The sequence below is a fragment of the Eptesicus fuscus genome, chromosome 8 (assembly GCF_027574615.1).
Source record: "Eptesicus fuscus isolate TK198812 chromosome 8, DD_ASM_mEF_20220401, whole genome shotgun sequence".
Taxonomy (NCBI): domain Eukaryota; kingdom Metazoa; phylum Chordata; class Mammalia; order Chiroptera; family Vespertilionidae; genus Eptesicus; species Eptesicus fuscus.
Genome location: NC_072480.1, coordinates 94776418 through 94803466, shown reverse-complemented (window position 1 = coordinate 94803466; position 27049 = coordinate 94776418). Strand labels below are relative to the sequence as shown.

Sequence of the window (27049 nt, the reverse complement as noted above, 5' to 3'; positions counted from 1 at the left end):
AGGCAGGTGCTAATACACCCGACCTGAGCCAACTCAACCCAGACCAAGTGTCAGTGCTGGGTCCCATGGGGATCCCCACTGGTGTTCCTGAACTGCGCCGGCTTTTCTTCATCTGACAGGCACCTCTCCACACCTCCAACCTGTCCTAGAAATTAATCAGGCAAACCCCAAATGAAAAAAACTAGCCTATCTAATTTTAGTATTTCTACTGCACAAAACCCACTGACCTTCCCTGAAGGAATTCTACATTATGATACCCGTTGACTTACCAGGATTCTCTAAAATAACGTGCGCTGATAATTCTACCGCCAAAAATACATCTTGCAATGTGTACCAGGCCAATGCGTAATTATTATTATCACTTGTATTTCACTTCAAAACGCATCTAAACATAAAGTCTACTGTACATGACATATTTTGCTCTGGAAAGCAAGGATTACAGAATAGGTGACCTGGAAACGGCCAACTTTTCTCTCACCTTTAAATGGCAATATTTATACAAACGCAGAACAGTTTCATATATACCTCCCAGCCCCACTGCCCATCATCCCGGCCTCCCACGAAGTCACCCCTGGGACAGTCAGGCCCTGCCACAGAGCGTGCAAACCGCTCGGGATCTATTTCAGGTCGCGGCAGTGTTGGATGGATGGGTTGTTCCCTCTTTTTTCTTTCTTGGTAGTAAAAATATCTCAGTCTCTTAAATATATAGGTGAAAAGTACTCATTTCTAAATGAGGCTTTATAAAGCAACAAAAATACTCTTCACTTGAAAGAAAAAAAAAAAACCAAGGCAGTGCTCATATAATTTAAGTCATCAAAGAAATGTAAATTAAGGTTTTGGTTCTATTTTCTGTTCGAACTTTAACTTACAGCAGCTCTTTATAGGTTTTTAAAACCCACTTTGGAAAAGGGAAAAAAGAGGGGTAACTATCCTGAGGAAATTCAAAACACTTCAGAGTTTCAGTTCCTAACTTTGGGGGTATTTTTTTCTGTTGACATTGCACCTGAAAATTCTAACTCATGTTGGAGAATATGACAACAACAAAAAATCTATTCTCTTCAGATGAAGGACTACTAATTGCTGTTGATTGTGCTATTTTCTCTTGAATTAAACTATTTTGGGTATTTTAGATGAGTGGTAGATAAATGATGTGTGATACATGCTGGTAGTATTTAATTCATTAGAAAAAGAATCTCTTGAATAAACCAGAGCACATTAAAATATTATAGCATCTAAAGTAACTTATTTCTAGGAGAATATCCTATTTTTCATGTGTTATATACCTATTAGATGTGGGAGTGGGTACGGGGGTGGGTATTGACTGAATACCCAAGGTATTACTTTAAAAAAAAAAAAAACTTTTACTGTAATAAGAAAACATCGTTTAGAATGGAATTAGCAATAAAGGAAACATCAATGAGATTAGTAAACAAAGCGAGTTCCATCTATGCTGATAAATGCCGCGATTACCCACTTTCCTTCTGTTTCCACTACCCTTCTCAGAGGGCGGGCCATTCAAAGCCAAAGTAGCCATTAATTTAATCAGTCAGCCTTTTAATCTTAAGTGAGCAGCTTCTACATGGCAGGCACTTTTGGCTAGATGCTGAGAATAGAGAATGCATGAGCTAAAATTAAAAAGCCTGCCCTTAAAGGTGGTGTAGGGGTAAATTATAACGCCCAAAATTCGTGTATTGAAGTCCTAATCCCTGTACCGAAGAACATGTCTGTACTAGGAGATAGGGACTTAAGAGTTAAAATGAGGTTACCAGGATGGTCCCTAATCCAATATGACTGGTGTCCTTATAAGAAGAGATGAGGACAGCGACATACAGAGGGAAAGGCATGTGGAGACACAGAGAGAAGACATCCATCTACAAGCCAAGGAGAGGTCTCAGAAGAAACCTCCCATGTCAACACCTTGACCTTGGACTTCCAGACTGTGAGAATATTAACTCCTGTTCTTTAAGCCACCCCGTCTGTGGTGCTTCGTTATGGCAGCCCCAGCAAAGTAATACAGAGGTTCACATCTCATCAGAGGAGAATGACATATAACTGTAGGAATTAGCTATGAAAAGCAGCTAAATTAAGAGATGTGTACAAAGTGCAAAACAGTACACTCTCTAGCATGAACTGGCTGCCTCCGGTGTTCTGGTGTGAGCACCTCTGCTAGGTGGAATGCTATCCTAACAACGCACCGCTACCATTTCCAAGACACTATTAGATTCTAACACCTGCTAGCAATCCTTCCCGTGTTCTTTCACCTCATCCTCACGTAAACCTGGTGGTAATTTTGAGTGTGTCCATCTTACAGATGAAGCAAGTCAGTTTTAAGAAGAGAATGAACGTGTCCAAAATCACCCAACTAACAACGGAAAGAGCCAGAACCCCAAGCCAGGTCTTCCCCACTCAACATTCTCCATCAGCCTCTCACACAAGACCCGCAGGGGGCAGTGAGCAAAGCAGATCCTGGGGCGGAAGTTTTACCAGAGTCTTCTCTGGGTGCATTGCACAATTCTGCGTGTTTGCAGTTACCTCTGCACGGCAGGCTAGAGGGGGTGGAAGTGACTGCTCTAAGTCTGCAAACATTCTAGCTGCAAAAACTCTGCCAAGGTTCTCCAAGTTACAGCAAAACCACAGTGATGCTTCTGATCAGATAAGAGCAGAGACACAGATAGAGATCCGCATCGGTCGTCATGATTTCAATGCTTCCTTATTTTTGACTGATTTTAGGACAGCTCATCCAGGTCCCACCGGTTCCATCTTCATGACTCACTCTACATACAGACACCTGCAAGAGGACAGAAAGCATGCGCGGGCACTGCCACTGCTATCCCCAGCCCTAACAGGCCAACGGGGAACATGAGGGAACCGTGAAGGAGCCATCACAGGGCAGGTGTCACTGTAGAAAAAACGGGAGGGGAGACCAAACAGAGAAATAGGGACATAGTTACCTGTTTCTTCATCTATCTTGAAAACCCCAATGCCAGAACCGTCTCTAATGGAATACCGGACCTCCCCATCTCTTCCTGCGTCCTCATCACGAGCGGACACTTTCATCACGGACGAACCAACAGGGACATCTTCTCTCACCGCCCCCTTTTCCACAAAGCTGGGGAACACGGGCGGGTGCAGGTTCTCGTTCACGTCGATGACCTCCACTTCCACGTAGCACGTGGATGACAGAGAAACCGGCTTCCCTCTGTCTTTGGCCCTCACGGTGAGGTTATACACCTGCTTCTTCTCAAAGTCCAGCTGCTGCACGATCCTAACTGCCCCGCTGAGTTTATCCACATCGAAGTGGCCTTCTCCGTGGTCCGTGAGGCTGTATCTCACCTGACTAGACTGACCTAGGTCGGGGTCATAGGCCTCCAACCACATGATTATGGTCCCTTCGGGAAGGTCCTCGCGCACCTTCACGTGGTAATTCGGCGGGATGAACTTAGGGGGGTTGTCATTAACATCCTCTACTGAGACTTTCAGAAGCACCGTGGAAAACAGCCGGGCTTCCTCCGTGGCTTGATCCCTGGCTTCGATCTTCAGGTAGTGCACGGGCTGGACTTCGGGATCCAGGGGCCGCACGACCTTCACCACGCCAGTCGCGCTGTCGATTGAAAACTTATCGGTGTCGGTGAGGATGGAGTACCTCACGTGTCCATTTGGCCCGAGATCTTGATCGGCGGCTTCCACCTGGATGATTTCGCTACCCACCTCCTTGTCCTCACTCACTTCCACAAAGTAGCTCTCCTGCAAAAACTCGGGGGGGTTATCATTGGCATCCAGAACCCGGATATCCAGAAGACGCCAGGCGGCCTTCTGCGGCAGACCAAGGTCAGACGCGGTGATATTCAGGGTGTACTTGTCGGTTGTCTCACGGTCCAGGGGCGATAAAATTTTCAGCATCCCAGTGTCCACGTCAATAAGGAAGCAGCTCTCCTCATTTCCTCCAGAAATGGCGTAGACCAGTTTCCCATTGAAGCCAGTGTCGAGGTCGGTGGCGTTCACGAGGAGGACGCCGGAACCCACGGGACGGTTTTCCTTCACCTCGATGCCCGCTGGAAGGCTACCGCCGAACTGGGGTGCGTGCGCGTTGACCGAGTGGGAATCGAAGAAGACATCCTCCACCTCGCCCTGGCCGTGCAGTTTGTTTGCCTGCAGCAGTTTCTCTGCCAGCATTTTGGCAACCCCGGTCTCTTCACACCGCAAGTGCACTGGCTTGCGACTGACGGCCACGGTGATGTTGACGTAGAACGGCGTGGCAAAGTTCTCCCCATCGGTAGCTGTAATTCTCAGACTGTGGAACGACACCTTTGCCCCCAAACCCTCCATTAGTGACTGCTTTAACGACAACACGCCGGAGCTGGGGTTTAAGCTGAACAAGTCTAGCTCATTTCCAGCTTCCATCCGGTAGCGGACCAACTGAAGTTCATCAGCGTCAATGGCAGAAACGGTGGTTATTTGCTCTCCCACCTCCAGATCCCTGGGGATCGTTCCTTCGCAGTTGATCTTCTCAAACAACGGTGTGTTGTCATTCAAGTTGTTGAGGGTAAGGGTGGCCAGGACCTCAACTTCCCGGCGGTACGGCAAGCCCCAGTCTGACGCGCGAACCCTTAGGGTGTAAACCCGGGGCATCAGCTCATAGTCCAAGTTTTCCGACGTGCTCACAGCACCCGTGAAATGGTTGATCACAAACGGCACGGGGTTCAGGTTTGCAATGCTGTACGTCACGTAGCCATTCTCACCCTCATCGGGGTCCACAGCGCTCACGCTCATGACCGTGGTCCCGACGGGGACATTCTCATCGAAAGATGCTTTGTAGGATGTCTGGGTAAATTCCGGGGGGTTGCTGTTAGCACCTAAGACTTTGACCAAGACCCTGGTGGAGGCTTTTCTGTCACTTGTGGTCACTTCAAGTTCAAACTGGGATGCCTGCTGCCTTTTAAGCGGTTCTAGAATGGAAATGAGACCAGTGTTGTGGTTCAAACTGAATTTCGCTTTTCCGGGCGCACTTTTGAAAACATACCTCAAGTGGGGATAACGAGGCGTGGCTTTAACCATGACCACGGGGGTGTTGGAGGGAGCCAGTTCACTGATTTCCGCCCTGTAAACATCCTTCTCAAACCTGACTGGGCCGGCTCGGAACTGTGGAGAAGTCACACGGATGACTTTTACGGCAGAGACCTGGGGAGGGCTGCCTTTATCTTTAGCCTGCAGCGTCAGATTGTAGCCAAAAGGATGACTGTCCCAGTTGATGTCACCCGTGCCTTTGACTTTATATTCTTTACTCCCTGGAGAGGACCTCACCGTTCGAAACTGCTGGTGCGAGTCACCGGCCACGATGCTTAGAGACGCGATGTCCCCATTGGCTCCCCGATCACAGTCCTCCACGGTTACGACCGCGTAGGTCGGGTCCCTGTCCGACTCTGACGGCGATAACGTCACCGCGGTGACCACAGGCGCGCACTCGTTGGCCTGTTCCACGTGCACAGTGAGCCTGGCCATGCTGCTGACGCCACTGCTCCCATACAACTTCATCCCCCGGTCCACCGCGAGGATTTCCACCTCGTAGCGCGGGGTCTCCGCGTGATCAAGTCTCCCGGTCAAAACGATCACCCCGCTGGTCGGGTGGATAGCGAACATGTCTGTTCGGTCCTTAAAGCTGTAGTAAAACTCCCCGTTGGTTCCTATGTCTGCATCGGTGGCACTGACCCTCGCAATACTGGTCCTTATGGCTGTGTTCTCAGGCAAAGAGACGCTGTACGAGGTGGGCGAGAATAACGGTCTCAGGTCATTTGTATCCAGCACTTGCACCCGGACCACCGTCCGCGCCTCCGCGTTAGTGTTCTTTTCAACCGCTTTGACTGTCAAGGTGTAATGGTCTTTCACCTCCCGGTTCAGGATGGCGGTGTTTCCGCCTTTGGTCCGTATTCTTAGGAAGCAGAAGTCTCCAAGGACGTACTCTTCTGCTTTGAACAGGTTTTCGTTGTCTCCCGAGACAATTTTGTACCTCAAGTCCCACGATGGGGTGGTAAGGTAAATGCCCATCTTCACGGGGTGCCCGACGTAGGTCTTGGCGGCGGAGTTCTCGTGCACGGTGACGTTGTAGTGGAGCCGTGTGAACTGCAGAGGGGCCTGGCCCGGCGCCGGGCTCCCATCGCCGTCCCCAAAATGCTGGAGGAGCAGCAGCAGCAGCAGGAGGGCGGCCAGGTGTCTCCCCATCGCTCCGCTCTCGGGGGGCCTAACAGAAGGGAGAAATCAGAATCATTACTTCGGGGAAATAGAACCGAAAACTGTACATTGTTTTCTTACACTCTGCTTTAGACCTTAGATTTTAATAAAGCGTTTTCCATCGCTGTGGACTATGAATAAATGCAGTGGCTGTAGATTTTTTTTCTGTTTTCCAATATAAGTATATCAACCCTTATTTGTCTAGAGATACTAAGTTTAAGAATACTCTTTTTTTCATATTTTAACGACTCAAGTTAAAGAATCCTAATGAGTGCCTGGCCGCTGTGGTTCAATGGTTGGTATGAACCAGGAGGTCACAGTTCGATTCGTGGTCAGGGCACATGCCTGGGTTGCGGGCTCAATCCCCAGTAGGCAGCCAGTCAATGATTCTCTCTCATCGTTGATGCTTCTATCATGCTCTCCCTCTGCCTTCCTAATGAGCATCAGATGAAAGATTGGCAACTATAAAAACTAAAGTGTGTTCTTACACTTAAATCTTCAAGGCAAATACAGGATAAGCACTTGTTAAAAAGATGGATAAGTACATTGTTTAAATTTTACTTACATACAATAAATGCTCAAAAGCTCACAAACTTCATGCTACTACATTCTCCTAAGCATGGGAAGCTTCGAACAATTAATGTAAAACAACAAAACATTCAACAGTGGCTTTATAGCACCTCCCATAATGATAGCTTGTAGTCTCATTTCCCAGAATTTATCCTGAAATTATTTCTTTATATGATTACGTTCACTCCCTACATAATGGGAGGGTTTACTGTCTCAGTGCTCTATAACAACGTAAGTGTATTAAAATAATTACATCATTCAAGTGTGACACTGAGGCCATCTCTGAACCACCACGAGCCAAAAAAAAAAAAGTCAGTTTACAAAAGGAAAACCCGCAGTTTTATGATGAACAGAACTTCGCCTCTCCAAGTCCACCAAGCACATCTCACCAACCACACCAACAACCTCACTTCCACTGTCAACCAGTACTGTCCTGAGGGCACTGAACAACCTGTCACCAGGACACAAGACACACACACACACACACACACACACACACACACACACACACACACGGAGCCAAATCACCTAAGCTAATGCCCAATCAATGCAACACTGCAGGTCAGAGGGAGATGTCTGGAAGGAAGTCCATGGCTGAGGTCTGGCAGGGGAGCAGAACAATTATTTCCCGACCATCTGTTCGCCTAAATGCCAACAAACTCACCTTGTACCTCAGTGTAGCTTCACAAAACATCCCAGCACTGAGGCGAGGACAGGGCTGTACCCTTGGCAGAGTGGCCAGTCACGGAATGTGAATGCTACCGAAGGTGGAAGGGACAGCAGCCTGGAGGGCTGGTTTAACAGCCGGGTTGAAATGGCAGCATTAATTTACAGTGTCTCAGCTCAGCTCGCTCCTGCCAACTTTGCCCCTCTGCTCATTTCATCAGGGGAAAAAGGAAAAGGCCTGATATGCTGAAAGCAATTAGAAGCATAATTGATATTGAATCACGTTCAAGTTGGGCACCCTAACCTGTTCTTCAGATATCATCGTACCCTCAGCTCCGCATGGGAAGTAGGGAAATTAGATTCCTAGCCTCTAAAAGAAAAATTCTCTTTTAAACAAAATAACAAAGCAATTTCCTTCCAGAACTATTCTTAATATGGTCAGCAGATCTACAACCCAGGGAAATTTTAATATTTTGTAATGATCCAGTAATTTTATCAAAACAAGTGAAAACTTAATTCCATCCCACCTCCAGGTACGGAGAGCCTGCTATGGAACAGACGATGCAAAGGCGACAGAGATTCCCATCCTGAGGTATTTACAAACTAGGAGTAGATAAATATATGTACAAAATGCTTTAAAGAACACTTAAAAAGATGATGTTAAACAAGCATTTCATTGTTTTAGGAAATATATAATTACTGTTACCCACTTTACAACAAAATAGTATACCAGGATTCTATGGTAAGCAATTAAAATATTTTTGCTTAATTCTACATATAAAATATTATGCATTAAAAGGAGTAAGAACGCACTCCACTAGTATATGTCAATATGTAAAAATGTCCAGATATATTAACTGGAAAATCTAAACTGATCCCATGTATGTTTGCAAAAAAAAAAAAGGGGGGGGGGATAAATAGTGTACAGAGTACATGAATGTGCTTAAAAATGAACCGAAACATTCTGGACACAAATTAAAAAATAAATTGTTAACTGTGGTAACTTCTGGAGACTCGGCGGCCGGAGAAATGTTTACATTTTCACTTTTCTATCCGAATTTTTTGGCATAAGCATGTTTTCTTTATCATTCATTCACTCCCTTCATCAATTATTTGATTCAATCAACAAATATTTAACCAGTTAACTGCCACGATATTTTAAATTTAATTTAAAAAGGTCCACTGCTTGCGTCTATAGATGCTTACGGCAGTTAACTGGTTAATGAGCATCTACCGTGTGCTGGGAATAGATGTAGATGCTGGGGTTATAAAAGTGAACCAAACAACCTACCAATCAATCCCCATGGTGACACATTTCCTGGAGACAAACGAGAAAACCATGCATATCGGATGCTGACAACTAAGTGCTAAGGAGAAAATTAAAGTAGGGCAAGAGACACAGGTCAGTAACCCGAAGGAAAAGAGAGAACCCTAAATTCAAAAGATCCAGGGTTTCTCGGCCTCAGCACTACTGACATTTTGGATTTGGGGAGGTGAGTAAGGTTTAGAGGGCTTGTCCCATGCATTATAGGATGTTAGTATTCTTCCTGGTCTCTACCCACTACAAGCCTGTAGCATCACTTCCCCACCAACTAAAAGTGTCTTCAGATATTCCCAAATATCTCCTGGGCTCAAAATCTGCTTCAGTAGAGAAGCCTAGTTAGAGAAACAACAGAGACCCTTGTGGCTAGGGCACATGGGGGAGGGGAGGACAGTAAGGGGACCATTTTTCATATAATCCATCCATTTTAGAATAGTTTCAGATTTACAGAAAAGTTAGGAAGGCCAGTTTCCCCTATTGTTAACATCTCACATTATTATGGTACCTTTGTCACAACTAATGAGCGAATTTGATACACTGTTACTATTTAAATCCTAAGGCCCTCTTTCTGTCCCAGGATCCCAACCCAAGACCACCACACTACGCTGAGTCATCATATCTCCAACTCCTCTGGACTCAGTTTCTCAGATTTCCCTTATTTTTAATGACCTTGACAGTTTTGAGAAGTACAGGTCATATATTCTGTAGAATGTCCCTCGAGTGGAATTTGCCTGATGTTCTTCCCGTGAGTACACTGGAGCTATGTGTTTGGGGGAGGGGGTGAAGCGTCATTTTAATCACATCCCATCGCCATGACTTCTCCATGTTGATGCTGATCTTGCTCAGTTAGTTAAGTAGTGCTTGTCAGGTTTCTCCATGATGAAGTTACTCTTAAGTCATTATGCTCAGCCCACACTTAAGGGTGGAGAGTTATGCTTCATCAATTATTTAGAATTAGAGGCCTGGTGCATGAAAATTCATGCACTGGAGGGGGGGGGTCCCTCGTCCGGCCTGTCCCCTCTCACAATATGGGAGCCCTCAGGGGTGGGAGGTGACCCGGCGATCAGGGGAAGGTGACGTCCCATCACACCTCTGCTGCTGCCACTGCCGGCAGCGCAAGCCTTGGCTGGCCCTGGTTACCTGAGCCTCGGGAGGCCCTGGGCGGGTGGGCAGCCACCATCTGAGGCTTGCCTGCACCTCGGGCCGGCCCTGGGCAGCTGGTGGGGGCGCTGAGGGGACTGGGTGACTCCGAAGGCAGGCGAGCAGAGCGGCTGGGCCCGCCCCCATATTTGAGGGCAGAGCAGTCAATTAACAAATTCCCTCCTTATTGGCTGTGGATGCCGCCATCTTTGAGGGTAGGGCAGTCAATTAGCATATTCCCTCCTTATTGGCTGTGGGCACCACCATCGTTGAGGGCAGGACAGTCGATTAGCATATCCCCTCCTTATTGGCTGTGGGTGCTGCCATCTTTGTGATGGTGTGAGGGTCAATTAGCATATTCCCTCTTTATTAGATAGGATTCTTCTACCGGGGAGATTTGCCTAGTCTCTCCCACTTGTGTATTTACTCAATCCTTCCTTCAGATCAGGAGGAAAGGTGACTTTTAGGACTTTGAACTTTACTTGAGGATTTTGAACAGGGGGTGACATGCCCTAACTAAAGCGAAAAGGGTGGCTCTGGCGCCCGTGTTGGGAATAGAATGCAGGGTGGCCAGGGCAAAGCTGGAGGGAGGCCAGTTCGAGGTGGGAGACCACAGCGGCTTAGCCCAAACGTGGTGACGGTGAAGGCAGATGGGGAGAAGGGATCAAATTGTGGGTCTATTTCAGGATTTGCTGATGAACTGGAGGCAGAGGGGAGGGGAGGAGAGAACGAAAGAAATATCAGAGAAGATTCCAAGGACGGTGTGCTGAGCAAGAAAAACTGAGCTGTCAGGTACTAAAAGAGGGGAGAATGCGGGAAGAATAAGTTTAAGGGAGGAAGATGAAGATGAGGAGTTCCGCTTTGGACAAGTCGAGGTGGAAATGCCCTTTGTGAATATTAAATGGGTGGTTAGCTGTGGGGCAGGGGCCAGCCTCAAGACATCACTGTGAGAATGGTCAGAATACAGAAGATGGTATCGAAAACCACAAACCGAGATCACCAATGGACGGAGCCCACCCAGACAGAGAAGAAAGCAACCCCCGTTGCTCCCCAAGATTTAGAGGACAGCAAAGGAGAGGAACCAGCAAAGGAGACAGAGCAGCTGAGGAGGTAGAAGCAAGAAACGGGGGGGGGGGGTGATGGAGACATAAGTAAATCAATCTTCTTGAACAGCTGAAGCCTGACCTTAGAACCTGGCTATGAATGACCCATGAATACCGGTTGATGCCATGATGCTCCCCCTACCACTGTAAGGCCCCGGATACCCTCTTTACTCCCCCCGACCCACAACCACCCCGCAGGTCACTAGGGAAACACCCAACATGTCAAGTTACTGCAGCTGTTCTCTGGCCAGGGCATTTCAGTCACTCAATCCAACCACAGCTCTGCCAGCACCTCCTACTCCCCACATCTGGATCCCCAAACACCTCGGTCATCTCTCTCAGCTCACCCACCACACTTCCCGGGGGGCACAGCACAGCTGGAAGAAACGTACTGCGCCACGTTATTAACCAAGACCTTTAAAAACTCTGACTGTTCTGAGCAAAGCTGGCTAACAGAATGCCAGGGTAATGAGAATAAATTACTAAGTGTAGTTCTTTTGATCAGAAAAAAAAAGGGCCATTTTTTTTAGGAGATATTGTTAACCTTGCAGTAATATAACCAAGAACTGTGAACTCAGGTTTCACTATAAAATGCCCTGATCAAAAAACAAACAATAAAAACCTATGGCTGCCACGCTATGCAGAACAAACAATTAAGCTGAAGGGAATGAAGATACTAATACCATTTCATCTAAAAACTCTAAAAAGTACATTATCACCTAGAGTGCATGCTTATGAAAATTAAACTCAAAAACCCCTTTTAGCCAAAGGCTACACTTTGATATTTAGAAGGTGATCAGCTACTGGAACTCGCAGTAATTCGGGGTTGCTTCCGCCTTCCCCAAAGTGAAAACAAGGAACGTTCACCCAGTGCAGACTTTAGGGGAAAGGGCCTCGGGTCCGAAGCTTACCTATCTTTGGTACAGGATCCCTGAAAATGCAAAAATAAGAGAAAACCAATTTTTTTCTGGTGGAGCTCAGATATTAATATGCTCATATGTCTTCATTAGGGAGAGCTTCATTGTAAAGAGTTCCAATCAATTCCTGTGACTGCAGTCTTCACAGATCAGAACCCAGTCCCGTGCTGAGGACCTGGCTGCATATGTTTAGGAGGAAAGCTGCAGATTCAGAAGAGTTTCCTGTGCTGGGAAACCAGACATTGCGTGGCCACAGGGTTATGCAACACACAGATTCTACTCGGTGTTGTATATTTATTATTTAGTCATTCTAGCTCTCGATGCAATAGGGGAACAATGCTAAACTCTCTATTGCACGTATGATAAAAACACGCAACAACATCCGAGAACTCTGTGTTCCTCCTCATGTCTCCTGCAGCTCCCATCCATACCAAGGCCAGGGATGCAACTAGAATGTAACTGACCACTCAAAGTTAGAGCTTAACGTTCGGTTTCAATGATGTCACATTTTTAGAGTATTTTTTAAAGATGTCTAAATTGCAAGGAAGATACCTGCATTTTCACAAATAAAAATGTCATGAAGTTGTCAAAAAAACAAAATATGAAATTAAATGACTCCTTTTTTTAAATATTGTATATTAAACAAATGTTTTATGATCTCTAAAGTCACTTCATAGGAGTCAAATAAGAGCTTTGTATCTCCCTAAGAAAGCCTATTCGTTACTCAGCTATAATTAATTCACAGCTTCCAGATAACATTTATATCAGGGAAGAAAATCTGCATTTTCTAATTACATTATAATAGTCACAGACAGGACTCTTAGAAGCTTTCGTTCTCACACTGAAAAAATTAACGGGTAGATCTTTATTGTCTGGGCGCATACTAAATCTTTTTAAGCGATCTTAATACATTTTTCAATAAAACTGGGTGGGGGCCCAGCTACGAACCTAGAATTGAACAGCAGCCTTAGGCTTAGTGTATACTTAACTACTTCTGGTAACTCTGTATGTTGTTACGTTTTTATTGTTGCTGCAATAAGTCTGATTACTCTAGCAATAACTTAATTCCCATATTGCCTTCAAATGATCAACAACTGATTCCGAGTTAACTGAAAACAGTCCTTAAACTACTGATGCTGACAGGGAAAAACTACCAATCTCTCTCCTCAGCACATTACAACTCTCTCAGAAAGTATATGCCAGCATTTACATGATTTAACTAATCCCAAATAATTTTTTTTTAAGTTTTCTCGCCCTGAAGAAAGTTAAACAGACTTCCTAAGTTTTTTAAATAGCCTCCATATAAAATGTACTATGTAATTTACCGGCTGCATGAGCCTATAAAACATGTCTGTGGGCATTTTGAAGATGACTATTTCTGGCGGTTCCGTGCTACTGTGACCTGAGACTCGAGACAGGCGACCAAGGGCTGTGTGTGTGTTTCTGGCTGGGCCAGGGTCCCTGAGCGACCCCTTCTCTCTCTCTCCTCACTATCATGACCACCATCGCCCGCTCATCCTCCAACACTTTCTCCTCATCCACACTCCAAGGCAAACTCTGCCCACAGAGGCAGACAGACAGTTTACCTCTTGTGATTGAAGGTGATCTCGCTGGACGTATTTTTCTCTGCAAAGAGAAATCATTCAAATGATGTTTTGGCAGGGTAGGCAGTAATTAACACTGGCCGATTCGTCCAAGCCTGAATTAGTAAGGTTTTATTACAGGTCAAATGACAAGGTTTCTGGTATTTCAGTACTCATACAGGTATCTCACTGAATAATGGGCGAGGAATGTGAATGTTCAATGTACGATATGAAAGTGATCAGGTAGAAGATCCCTCCTCTTCCTCTCCTTACAAGATTCTCTTCCCCTATTCTCTCTTCCTCCCACATCTCAGAGATGGGGACCCCCTCCCCCGCTTCAGCTATAAATAAAGACACCCTTGATGCCCTAAAATTCTGCCTCATCTGAGGCTCTTCCCTAAATCCTCTCCCACTCAAACATGGCACTCAAATGACTCTTTGCAGAGTCTACAAATACAGGTTCATCCCTACTTAAAACTAAACTTCATTCAAACCAACACCCTATTTCTCTCTTTCTTTTACTGGCAAAGAGTTCCCAAAAGAAGTAGTTTCCTGTGCTACCTTGACTTCCCTAGAACTCCCTCCCCTCTAAGAGATGACTTCCGCCCTCACCTGTCCCACAGGATCTCAGGTCCACCCAGCAACACAAAGTTCCTTCTGGCACCACAAGCCAAGGCCAAATCAAATGACCTTTTCCCAGTACTCATCCTCCGGGACCTGGTGTCCCATTTGACACTCTTCATCTCTAATCCCTAGCACCCTTGTGCCCTCTATATTGTCACAGGCTGCCTATAACACAGAGGCAACCTATAACACATGGAGAATAAAGGACACAATTTTCCCGATGCTCTTCAATACTTTCATACCGATTCTTTCACCTTAAAGTCTGGCATTATACATTTCTGTCTTCCAACTCTTTGCATCCATGCACATATTCTGACCCTTAAAGATCTCATCTGCTGTACCTTAATCATAAAGGATCACCACAGAATCCCGCATCCCAGCCCTAAACTCCCTCAAGTGCCACAGACACGCCTCCTGAGATGCCATCACACCTAAGCTATACGGCCTTTTCACCACTGCCCACTGCAAAATACAGGCATTCCTAGGAGGTAGTGTGGAATGCCACCGCAATACACCACCGCAATAAAGTGAATATCGCAATATAAAGCCAGTCACACCATTTTTTTGTTGTTTCCCAGTGCGTACAAATGGGCTACCCTGTATTGTAGTCCACTAAGTGTGCAATAACACTATGTCTAACTAAGCAGTGTACACACCTTAATTAAAAAGAATACGTTACTGCGAAATATGCTAACCACCATCTGAACCTGTCTTTTCGCTGGTGGCGGGTTTTGCCTCAGTGTCAATGGCAGCTGACTGACCAGCGTGGAGGCTGCTGAAGGTTGGGGTGACTCTAGCAATTTCTTACAACAAGACAAGAGTGAAGTGTGCCACACTGACTGACTCTTCTTTTCACAATTTCTCTGTAGCATGCGATGCTACTGTACCCACAGAACTTCTTTGAAAATTGAAGTCAACCCTCTCAAACCTTGCCCCTGCTTTACCAACTAAGTTTACTTCCATAATCTTTAAAGAACCTTCACCAGAAGCAGACTCCATCTCAAGAAACCACTCTCTTTGCCTACCCATCAGAAGCGACTCCTCACAGTTCAAGTTCTATCATGAGATTGCAGCATCTCATTCCCATCTTCAGGCTCCACTGCTAATTCCACTTCCACCACATCTGTAGTTACTGCCTCCACTGAAGTCTTGACCCCTCCCAACCCAAGTCATCCATAAGGGGTGGATCCTACTTCTTCCAAACTCCTGCTAAAACTGACATTTTGACCTCTTCCCATGAATCAGAGCTCTTGGGTGACCAGGTGTGTTGTCAATGAGCAGTAATATTTTAAAAGGAATCTTTTTTTTGAGCTGTAGATCTCAACAGTGAGCTTAAAATACAGGGTGAGGCAAAAATAGGGTTACAGTTGTTTGTATGGAAAATGATGTGATAATTAATCCTATATAATAAAGCGCTAATATGCTAATTAGACTGGATGGCAGAACAACCTTCTGGAATGACCTTCTGGAACGACCTTCCGGAACGACCAGTGGGCGGGGGGGGGGGGGGGGCCATGGGGCCGAGAGGCAGCCGGGGCTGTGAGGGCTGAGCCCCTTGTGCAAATTTCGTGCATTGGGCCTCTAGTAATAATATAAGAATTAAACTCTGTGTTTTGCATACTCACAACTGTAAATCTACTTTTGCCCAACCCCGGGTTCAGTAAATCCTATTGTAAGCACAGGTGCTGCCATCCAGGCTTCGTTGTTCCATTTATAGAGCACAGGCAGAGCAGATATAGCATAGTTCCTCAGGGCCCTAGGATTTTCAGAATGACAAATGAGCACTGGCTTCAACTTGGTCACCAGCTGCATTAGCCCCTAACAAGGGAGTCAGCCTGTCCTTTGAAACATTGAAGCCAGGCATTACTTCTCTTCTCCAGCTATGAAATGCTAGATGGCATCTTCCAATATAAGGCTGCTTTGTCTACATTGAAAAATCTATTGTCTCGTATAGCCACCTTGATTAATTATATGAACTAGATCTTCTGGATAACTTGCCACAGCTTCTGCATGAGCACTTCAAGTTTCACCTTGCACTTTCCTTAAACCCCATGAACCAACTTCTGCTAGCTTCAAGCTTTTCTTCTGCAACTTCCTCATCTCTCAGTCAAGAGCGTTGAGACTGTGCTCTGGATTGGGCTTTGTCTTAAGGGAATGCTGTGGCTGGTTGGATTTCTATTCAGGCTATTAACACTCAATAAGGCCGTTTTGCTTTCTTATTATTCCTGTGTTCACTGGGGTAGCACTTGTAATTTCAAAAACTTTTCCTTTGAATTCACAACTTGGCTGTTTGGAGCTACCTTTTGTTCTAACTTGGCTTTTGATATGTCTTCCTCATTACATTTAATCATTTCTAGTTTTGATTTAAAGTGAGAGACATGCACCTCTTCTTCTCCTTGAACACCTAATTTCAATATTGTTGTGTCTCAGGGAATAGGGAGACCCCAGGAGAGGGAGAGAGAGGGGAAAGGCCAGGTCAGTGGAGCAGTCAGAACACACATATTTATGGATTACGTTCTCGGTCTTATATGAGTGAGGTTTGTGGTGCCCCAAACAATTACTATATTAACATCAGAGGTCACTGATCACAGACCACCATAACAAATAGGACAATGAAAAATTGAAATATTGTGAGAAGTACCAAAATGTTTCACAGCAATAAGTGAGCAAGCGCTATAAGAGAAATGGTACCCACAGACTTGCTTGACTCAGGGTTGCCACAAACCTTCAACTTGTACAAAACAGTATCTGTGAAAAGCAGTAAAGTGAGGTGTGCCCGGAGCAGGGATTCCACTGTATTTTCCTATTAGGGAGAAGCTTTACCTCTTCCATAATCACCCAAGTTTGCAATTTAAGAAATTAAATAAAGAGTGCCCTCGGCGGTCCGGGATCTGTCTCCTGCTTCAACAGTGTTTGCACAGAACAGACCCAGGGACGCCCCTTCTTCCAGCTCCAGCCTCTCTCCTGCGTCTCATCCAGTCACCACCTTCAGAACCACCTCCAGGACCAGCCAACACACCGGGTGGTTTCCTACCTTAACTCCTTATTGCCCAACAACCATGAGCTCCCAAATTCATCAGCATTAATCCACCCAGTGGAGGCTCGGTCACCCACCTGGCCCACCTGCCTCTGCGGCCTCCACACCCACCTCTCTCGGGGCTTCTATTCCCACCGTGAGGATGTGGCTCTCGTGGGCCTGGGCTGCTTCTTCCTCGAGTTGGCGGAGAAGCATGAGGGCGCTGAGCGGCTCCTAAGATGCAAAACCAGCGCGGGGGCCGCATTCCCTTCCAGGACGTGCCGGAGCCTCCCCAGGACGAGTGGGCAAAACTCAGGGCGCCATGGAGGCCGCCTGGCCTTGGAGAGGAGCCTGACCCAGGCCCTTTGGGAGCTGCAGGCCCTAGGTCTCTCCGCAGACCCTCGTCTCTGTGACTTCCTGCAGAACCACTTCCGGGGTGAGGAGGTGAAACTCATCAAGGAGATGGGCCCCACCTGACTCACCTCCGCAGGCTGCCGGCCCCGGCTGGGCTGGGCGAGTCTCTCCCAAAGGCTCACCTCCAGCACCACGAGGAGCCTGTGGAGCCCAGAGGCCTTGGAGGGGCCCCTCTGCGTTCCCCTGGTGTCTGGCTTTTGCCTGAGCCTCTTCCCCGAAACTACTAGCCATTCTTTTAACCACTCTGAAGCCCTCACCCATGCATTGGACCGAATGAAACAATAAAGCTTTTTGCAGAAAAAAAAATAATTTAAATAAAAAAGAAGGAACTGGGAGACATAAGACCTATGATCCAGCCCCAACTTTGTCACTAATCAACTCTGTGAATTGAAGGAAATTCTTTAATCCTTGGATGCCGTTTCTGTATTTGAAAAAAACTAGAGATTGGACTAAAATCTTTACAGCCTCCTCCCCTCCCCTCCCAGATACATAACCTTTTACACACACCCCTCTCTAAATACACCCACAAACGCTCTCTCTGCCTGAAAATCCAGGATTTCTATGATCTTTTATTCTTCACTGCCAAACCTCCAGGTCTACCAAGTTATCCAGACTTTTTTCCCTTCTCAATTTCTCAAAGCTGTCCCCTTCCCATTCCTCATGCGGCCACCTCGTTCATGTCTGTGTCTGTTCAGCACAGCACCTGCCGAGCCTTTGGGCTCCTGCCTTCCGGTCCCCACACTATTTCGCCTATACACTGCAATCAAGCTAATCCCATTAGAGCGTCTTTGTAATATTAGCCCCTAGTTTATAAACAGTGTTTCCCTTTAGCCTGCGGATTAAGAATATTCTTTTCAGCCTTACATTAAAGACCTCTGATAATCCGACCGCTGCCTACTCCACTAATTTAACCTCCCAATCTGACTGGTACTTCCTATTTCAAACCAAAGTAGTATGTCCTACAGCGAGTATGTCAAACTCTTGGCCCGCGGGCCGCATACGGCCCACAGGGAATATTTTTGCGGCCAATATAACGGTATGTAAGCAACGTTTTAATAAAAATTTCATAACTTCATTTTCACAATATCCTGTTATACATAATTATTAGTAACCAACTACATCGTTCGATAATGACTGATTACTATAATCGTGTTGCATTCATTTCTCTCCACTAATACCAGCAGCGAATATTTTAGCAGCCGATTGCCACATCGTTAGTCTTGGACTGACCTGTTTGGTGTGTGCAACAGGGAAACATTTCACTTTCGGAGAACAAGAGAAATAGGTTTATGTGCGTTACACTTATTAATTTGTACAGTTATTCAGTGTCTGATAAGTTGATGTTCAAAAAATATATAAATTTTTACTAAAATGTTCTATTATTTTATGTTAACGATGACTCACTTATTTCAGCCCTTGGTCTTCAGCATGTCTCTTTCGAAATAAACCTACGTGTCTATGAAAATGGAAGCTTTTGTTTGTTTGTGGCCCACATAAACTTAAACCTCGTTTATCTGGCCCGTGGTAGCCTTTGAGTTTGACATGCTTGTCCTACAGCTTGAAACAGCCCAGTTGTCCCGAGCTGAGGAAACCATCTAGTGGTGAGGGCTCTAACCCTGTAACATCTCCACCTCGTACCTTCTAAGACAGGGGTCCTCAAACTTTTTAAACAGGGGGCCAGTTCACGGTCCCTCGGACCGTTGGAGGGCCGGACTATAGTTTAAAAAAAAACTATGAACAAATTCCTACGCACACTGCACATATCTTATTTTGAAGTAAAAAAACACAACGGCAAAAACACCCGCATGTGGCCCGCGGGCCGTAGTTTGAGGACGCCTGGTCCAAAAGATCATGCCAACACTATCACTTTATTTTCTCCTGTCCTTCACTCCTCACATACAGTTTCGTTATTTCCACCTTTTTCTTCCATTTCTCTTTATTTCCTTCTCTTCTGAACTGCCCATAACATTATCTTCCCTGTCTTTGTGAATCCTACTCATAGACCTACACAAAGGAAAAAAGACAATTCATAATCAAGTGAAAGCAATTAAAGAAGCAGTGATGATCCAACCAACCCGTTTCCTAAAGATAACAGGGCATGCTTAAGTCTCTGGTCTCCTTTCTCACCATTTATCACACCACAATCAAATCGCAACTAATCCCTAATCCTCAAGTAAGACTTGACAAGTAATTAACATTTCTACGACTTGCTTTACAGCACGTCATTGGCGCTCCCCGAATCAGTCCCTCCAGATTCACTTTCCCTCAGAGCATCCTAATATCCCCCCACCCCACACCCCAGCTCACTAAGCTGTCAGGATGAACTGCCCTCACCCTGAGGCATCTCTCCTGTCACATTGGGTATCAACTCCTCATCTCTCCTCCCACCTGGACTGGAAGCTCCTTGAAGGCAGAGCACAAGCTTTGTTCACACTGTGCACGAGGTCTGGCCCAATCAATGTGTGGCACAGAGGAGAGCCACAGCTGTTGGGTTCGTGAATGAACAGATGGATGAGGATTAAGGATGGAGGATGGCAGACAGGACTGAAGAGGAAAGGGGAGGGGAGGAGGGATAGCAAGGGATAATAACAATACATCCATTGCTCCAAAATTAACAGGAAATCCAGGTGCAACCACCAGGCCAGTAACAACACTGCAGATCGCAGATAGCTCTCATTTCCAGCAGCTCAGAAAGAGGTCGCCACCCACCTCACAACGCTTCCCAATTGGCTAGAGCAGAGCCACATGCGGCTCTTTGGCCCCTTGAGTGTGGCTCTTCCACAAAATACCACGGCCTGGGCGAGTCTATTTTGAAGAAGTGGCGGTAGAAGAAGTTTAAGTTTAAAAAATTTGGCTCTCCAAAGAAATTTCAATCGTTGTACTGTTGATATTTGGCTCTGTGGACTAATGAGTTTGCCGACCACTGGGCTAGAGGTGATGCTAGATCAGTGTCTACACTGCCCAGCTTATTATGAGGCTCCATACTTGAATAATCCACGAAGGATAAGGATTTAAAAAATCACTGATTTTCCTAAGAGGTTTGTAGAACACACTTGTTATAGAGTTATCTCCACATATATAATAAACTATACAATTAAGCAAGAATTTTGGCAATATACTTAAAATCTAGGACTTAAAAAAAGGATAGAATTTTTTTAAAAGTTTAAAATGTGAAATATCCAGTCTTCATCTGATCAAATACATGTTTGCAATAAAAGGTTCCTCTCAAATATGAGAAGAAAAAATGGCACCTTTCTGATCTTCATTAAATGAGTTCCCTGCGACAACTCATTTCAAAAAGGCCTGTCCAGCGCCTAAGGATACACTAACACTTGCAAATTGAACAATTAAGCCAGAGAGAAAGATACAGTTTGGCTTCCTCATCTATATAATTTGGTCAAAAGAGAGCTTACCTACTGCAATTTCCCTCTCATAAAGATTAAACACACACCTAGCCTTATGGCTTCCAGCTATTAAAGCAGGTCTAGGCCACGCAGACAACACTGAATGCAACAATAATGAACTAATTTGATTCAACCTATTGCCTCTATGTAACATCTGCCAAACCTGGGTGAAAACAGGTTGTGGTAGACTCTATGATAAGGGAGTGAAAACATCTAGCCTGTAAGATCCCTTTCACCTATGACATTCAGAGAAGTGACTGACTGCTCGCTCACCACTGGTGGCTCAAGAGCTAAATCTAAGGCAGGGGATCAACGGAATGAAAACTGTTAGTCTGCACATAACTTTCAGATTCCTCTTTTGGCACCTGTCCAAAATATGGATTTAAATGACCTATTGACATGGTAAGAACCTACTGGGATGGCTCTAGTGATTAATTAAAAGATACAAATGAATACACAGTTGACCTGAATGGTTTTATGAAGCCCTCCAACAACCTCACTTCCTTTCAGAGTGACAAAGAATTTGGCTCCTTTGAGATGTGCATTTTTGCCAGACATGGGTACACAAATGCACACTTGATTCAAGTCAAACCTTGCACTGAACTTGTTCAATGCCATGTTCAGCATAACTTAAGAGTTATATCAACTGTTTTTAAAGTTGTCTAATGTTTCAAGTATTTTTACATCCATCTTAAAGCTTAAACATATACCAAGGAAAGAGGAATAATGGTGGAACCAGAGCTGGCCCTTCTAAGACACAAAGCCCAAAGCCAAGGATCAGAATTAACCTATATCACTGGAGAAACTCACGTTCATGAGTGACTTTACTAACTACATGTACAGAATAACAACCACAATTCTAGGAGTAATATGGAAAACCACCACCATACTCGATTTAACACGTGCAGATGTCTTCTTAAACTACTGAAACCTACCTCTGAATATATAAAAGACTTAAGAATCTGCTTTTGTAAAGATAAATACATAACCAGATAATCTGCCTTTTAAATATTTTTTTCTATTGTAATAGTCACTGTAAATATCCAGTTTAAAAAAAAAAATCTACTCTACCAGGCACCAGGGAGTTGCTTAACAAAACCACTTAATGAAACCATAGTTCAGAAGCATGAAAAAAAAAAAAGCCCTTTAACTGCACAGAAAATATTTATGAGTTTACTTTCCTAATGCATACAATCGCGTCCTTGTTTTCAAAGCCCTGCAGTTCACATCAGTGGGAACAAAACAATCTTCCAGACAACAGAAAGCGAGCTTCCCAGAAGGCACTTTGAGAAAGGAAGATCATGAAAGAACCAGAATCTTTCTTTCAAAGCCTCTCTCTTTCATGAAAAGAAACAAACTTGATAACCAGCACACGGTGCAAAGGTTTAGCCCGAAATTCATCAATCGCGCCTATCCATGTATCAATCGCATCTCTCTCCCTTCCACCAGTTAGTCCAGAAAGCTCAGAGCGGCACCCCTTCGGGGCGCAAAACATCTGGCAGAACTCTGCGACTCCATTTCCAAGATGCCATCTCGTAGCTCCTGGCCTCTCTTTCCATCTGCCCTCCACCGGGAGTACCAGTTCACAAACTGGAAGAATGGATCCAGCAGAGATCGGTTAAGCCCCACGCAGGCACGCGTGTTACCGAGGAGAAGAGGGGAGCGCGCAGGAGGTGTCCCAGCTCCAGGGAGCGGCGGCAGTCCCCGCGCCCGGCCGCCCGGGAGCCCCGCGCCGCGGCGGCGCTTTGATTTCCAGCAATGGCTCCAGGACCGGAGCCGAGCGGCTGGGGCCGGCTCTGCACAGCGCCCTGCTCGCTCATTCCCATTCCGTTCCAGTCGCGGATCGTCCCCCCGCCGCCCGCCCCGCCTCCGCCCCTCGCCCGCCGCCGAATCCGGGGCCAGCACTGAACTTTGCAGTGGGCAGGCGCCACCGCACCGCCACCGTCCAGCCGGGCCCTTTCTTTCATCCCCTTTTCTGAGCTCGGGCGCGAGCCAGGGTCCGCGGCTGGGCGATCTGGGGCTTGCACCCACGGAGCCCCCAGCGGGCCACCCCACGCGGCAAGGGGCACGCCTCCCCGGCACTCCCCGCGCGGCGCCCCGAGCCCACCGCCCTCCGCTCCAACTTCGTTCCGATCAAACTTACAGCAAAGTTGGCTCAAGTGGCGGCGCTGGTGGCGGCGGCGGCGCTTTCGGGGGGGGGGCCCGCACCTCCTGGCCTCAGCGCGCCCCGGAGCAGGGATCCGGTCGGCCGGGGGTCTCAGCGGGCGCGCAGGTCCGCATGGTGTCGCCGGCCAGGTGTCCCCGGATCGCCGCTCGCCACCCACCCCTGCACCTCGCGCCCCGACCGGCCGGGCGGAGTAGATCCCTCCGCCCGCGGCCACGCCCGCGAGCGCCGGCGCTCGTTTCTCCGGCTCGGAAACTCGCGGAGACTTTCCCCGGCAGCGGGACTCAGCCCGCGGGTCCCGGGCACTGACACCCGCCCCGGGTCCGAGAGCCCCTGCGGCTACAGCAGCCAGCACCTGGCGGGGAGGGGAGCGAGGACCGAGGGCGATCTGGCGACACTCCAAGGAGCAGGGTGGGGCTGGCTCTGGTGCGGAGCTCGGTAAGGCCAGCACAGATTTGTAGGGAGAATGAATGTGGAATGTTTCTTGCTAGGAAAGGGGAAGTTTAAAAAAAAAAAAAAAAGTCAGCTAAGGCAAATGAAAAAGCTTCCCACGCCTCCTTTTAGAGTCTCTAGAACCTTCAGGGAATTCCTAAATCTGCATTTGAATGTCTCGGTTCCGGGTCTGCAATAGCTTAGGGGGGAGGGGGGTGCTACATCCTCCGAAAGGTCTGAAAGGAATGCGGTCAGGTCGGAATGACTTCCTCCTCCAATCTACAGTAAGGTAAGATCCGGGGAAAGGAAAGCGCTCCCTCCGCGACCTCTGTGCGGAGCCAGTTAGACCCCAAAACTTCCCCAACCCAGGTGAGGGACCCCAGTGCCCGCCTTCCCGGACCGACACCCCCAACTCCCTGGTCGGCGGGACAAAAGGCAGTTCTGGCCGCCTCGTGCGCTTTCCCAGCCGGTAAGCCGCACCCCGCAAACTGAGCCCATTCTTACTAGAAACTACACATTCCCTAGGGAGAGAGGGAAGCCCAGGACGCCTAGACCCCCCCCCCCCCCCTCCGTGAACTCCCCACGCCGGGGCGCGCAGTCCGGCCGCCCGGCTCTGAGCCCGTCCTCTGCGCCAGCAAAGCTCCAGACGCGCGGGCTCCGCGCACGGAGACGCCGCCGGAGCCTGAGACGCTCCCGGGCGTTGGGAAACAGCCCCGTGGAGAGGCCGGGCGTGACCTCGGAAAGTTTCTGGGGCGCGAACATTTTAACTGTCTGAGGACAGAGATCTGATTTCCCCGGAACCTGTGGAGGGGGCTGCAGGGAGAACGCGAGGCTGATGGGGGCGAGGGGCGTCTAGATTTCAAGAGAGAATTCCCTTCGTTCCAACGTTAATGCAGGCTTCTTTTAAACCATCAAGAAGGGGATTGGGGGGGGGGGGGGGTAGCTAGCAGATCATGGCTGTGAAGGAAAACGCCTGCAGAGTGAGTGTGCTGATTAGTGCGTCGCACTAAGAGGAGCACGTAGTGTATTCCCTGCGCATTGTTTGGAACACACACAGTGTCACACACCCAGCAGATACTATCATCCAGACACTCGGCCACGGCCACCATGCGCAAAGTGCTCAGTCTCACACATGGAACACCTCGAAAGTAGGTGACCTGATCCCCAAGCTCAACCGGTTTGCGCCCTTCGCCGAATTCTAACTCAACAAAACACAATCACACAAGATACACCAACAGCTGGGGTGGGGGGTGGGGGGGCTGGGGGTGGAGCAAAAGTAAAAAGATACCATCCTGTGACATAAAATCGCAGGATTTTTTTTTTAATGGCACAAAAGAATTCCTGGGGAAAATGACCATTCGTGAATAAATGATAAGGTTTACTCAAGCTGAAACAGCTGTCTGGGAATCCCCCTGTTCCGGTCTCACTGAGAAACCTAATTGCCTGGAAGAAGTTACACTGGGGTCGCCACAGAAACGCAGAGAGAGAGCCAGAGATGAAGATTTCAGAGGCCGGCGCTGCCACGGTTCCCCTGATCCTTTAGCCCCAAATGAATGGAACAGGGGTGCCTTGTTGCAACCATCGGATTACCTTCGCACGAAAGAGAAATGTAGTTCAAGCTCCACGTTTGTCCTTTCAATGGTCGATCCTCCCTAACCCTGTCCCCAAAGGCTCTCTCGGAAATTAGAGGGTTGGGGGATGATTCCCGAAAAAAAAAAACACAAAAACGCTTTCCTCCAACACCGCCTCCGAATCCAGTCCACTCCAGCTAGTATTTGTAAATTACGAACAGAATGGGCCGGGGTGGGCGGGTAATGAAGGCCGGGGTGGCGGCGACAGAGCTCACGCCCACGTCCCAGGAGCAGGTCCAAGTTCGCGGTCCGCAAGCCCGCCGGCGGGGAGCGCGCGCCTTGCCCGGCGCCCGGCCTAGAGGGCGCTGCGCCCCTGCGAATCGCGCGGCCCCGGATGCGCCCTCCCTGGGCACTGTGTCTATAATAAGTTACATTCAAAATAATGCACAGACAGCAGAGCTTTTCAAGTTTTCTTTAAACAGTGCTCTGGGTGTATCTGATGAATTCCCAAACCTATGCGTACCGATCTTGCATTCGCGAGCCATGCACGGCCTGAGGGGCGTGCAGCTTGCCGAGCCGAGAGCCCGCGGGGCGCACACGCTTCCCGCACTAGCTTACCGCCCAAGACCCCACGTAATTGAATTGACGTGGAAACTGAAACTCGGAAGGCTTGCATTCCACAAAAGAACTCACCAGTCCAGCCGGGTCCTCGGGGGCTCCGCTTTCAAGTCCTCGGCCGCTCGGTAATCCCCACGAGATGGTGGATTTTGGTTAGAAGCCCTGTGGCCCGAGGTACCCACTTTGCCTCTTCCCTGGGATCTTCAGCATGTCCCCAGCCAGAGTGCGACCCACCCGCGCTGCCCGGACCCAGGCGGCCGCATCTCCGGAGGCTTCCGTCCCGGGCGAAACTTGAGTACCAAAGCGCGGCTGGCTGCGATGCACGAGGCCGGAGAGAGGGCCGGAGAGAAGCCAAGTTTGTCTGGACTTGTCCAGGCAGCGAGCCGCCGAGTTTGAGAGTTGCGGCCGGGAGCGGCGGTGGATCACTGCCTCTCTCCCCACTCCCTCCCCCTTGGAGGCGCGGGGGGGAGGGGAGGTGACGTCAGAGCCCCGCCTTGCCCCAGCCTAAGGGCTAGGAAGGGATTCTCTGGCGGAGTCCGCCTCCGGGACCGGAGCGGCGGCGAGCTGGGAGGCAGTGCGGGAGGCTCACCTGCCGCAGCTGCCGTCCCTCCCGGGCAGCCTCTGCCCCTCTCCCTCCGGCCGCGATTCCCACGCCTGGAACTGCAGGTGATGCTCGCCCTCTTCTGCAGCTGGAACTCGTCGCGACCCGCCGCCTGCCTGGGGTTTGCAGGGAGGAGGCGCGGACAGCCTCTGCAGCCCGGCCTGGGCGACTTGTACTTTGCGGCCCTCCAACTTCTGGAGGCGATCCGCGGGGAACGGTTCCGGTGCCCGAGCGCAGCCTGTGGTCTTGGTGCTGAAAATCACGGAGCCATGTTTTAATGTGCAAATCCTTCCCTAAAGAGCCCAGGTTTTCGGACCGGACCCGGGAGCGGAGAAGGTTCCGAGGGGTGGGGGGAGAGGTGGAGGAGGAGCCAATTTCTGAGGTCTCTTACGAGCCTTCTTCCTTCGTGACAGGGGCCAATGCACAGATCAGTTGTCTGCGCCTCGTAGTATAGCCTGCGATACACGCAGGCAGTGTTGACGTTTAATTTATAAATGAATGCGTCGTTTTGCGTAATTGTCCAGACCCCAGGAAAAAAAAATCTGCTGTGGATTTTTTTTTTAAATATCGCTAAAATGCCAAAATAAAAATCTCGCCTGAACAGCGTGAAATTCTCAGGGAGCCATTTATGTGAGTTGGTTGACACTATTCCCAGAAAGTTGGCATTGAAATTCCAAGAT

The 27049-nt window shown here is 47.9% G+C and overlaps 1 protein-coding gene across 3 annotated transcripts in view; it reads right to left on the bottom strand.

Moving 5' to 3' along the window:
• FAT1 (FAT atypical cadherin 1) overlaps positions 1-25971 on the bottom strand; it is a 125972-nt gene extending 100001 nt beyond the window's left edge. For 2 of the 3 annotated variants that reach the window (XM_054720109.1, XM_054720107.1), the window contains exons 1-2: positions 25844-25870; positions 2952-6235 (exon numbers count right to left, since the gene is read on the bottom strand). In XM_054720109.1, the coding sequence (XP_054576084.1) occupies positions 2952-6216 (3265 nt within the window). In that variant the 5' untranslated portion in view covers positions 6217-6235; positions 25844-25870. Of the gene's footprint in view, positions 1-2951; positions 6236-25843 lie in introns of all 3 variants that reach the window. The other variant, XM_054720108.1, reaches the window with a different exon arrangement.
• Between the last annotated feature and the right edge of the window lie 1078 nt (positions 25972-27049).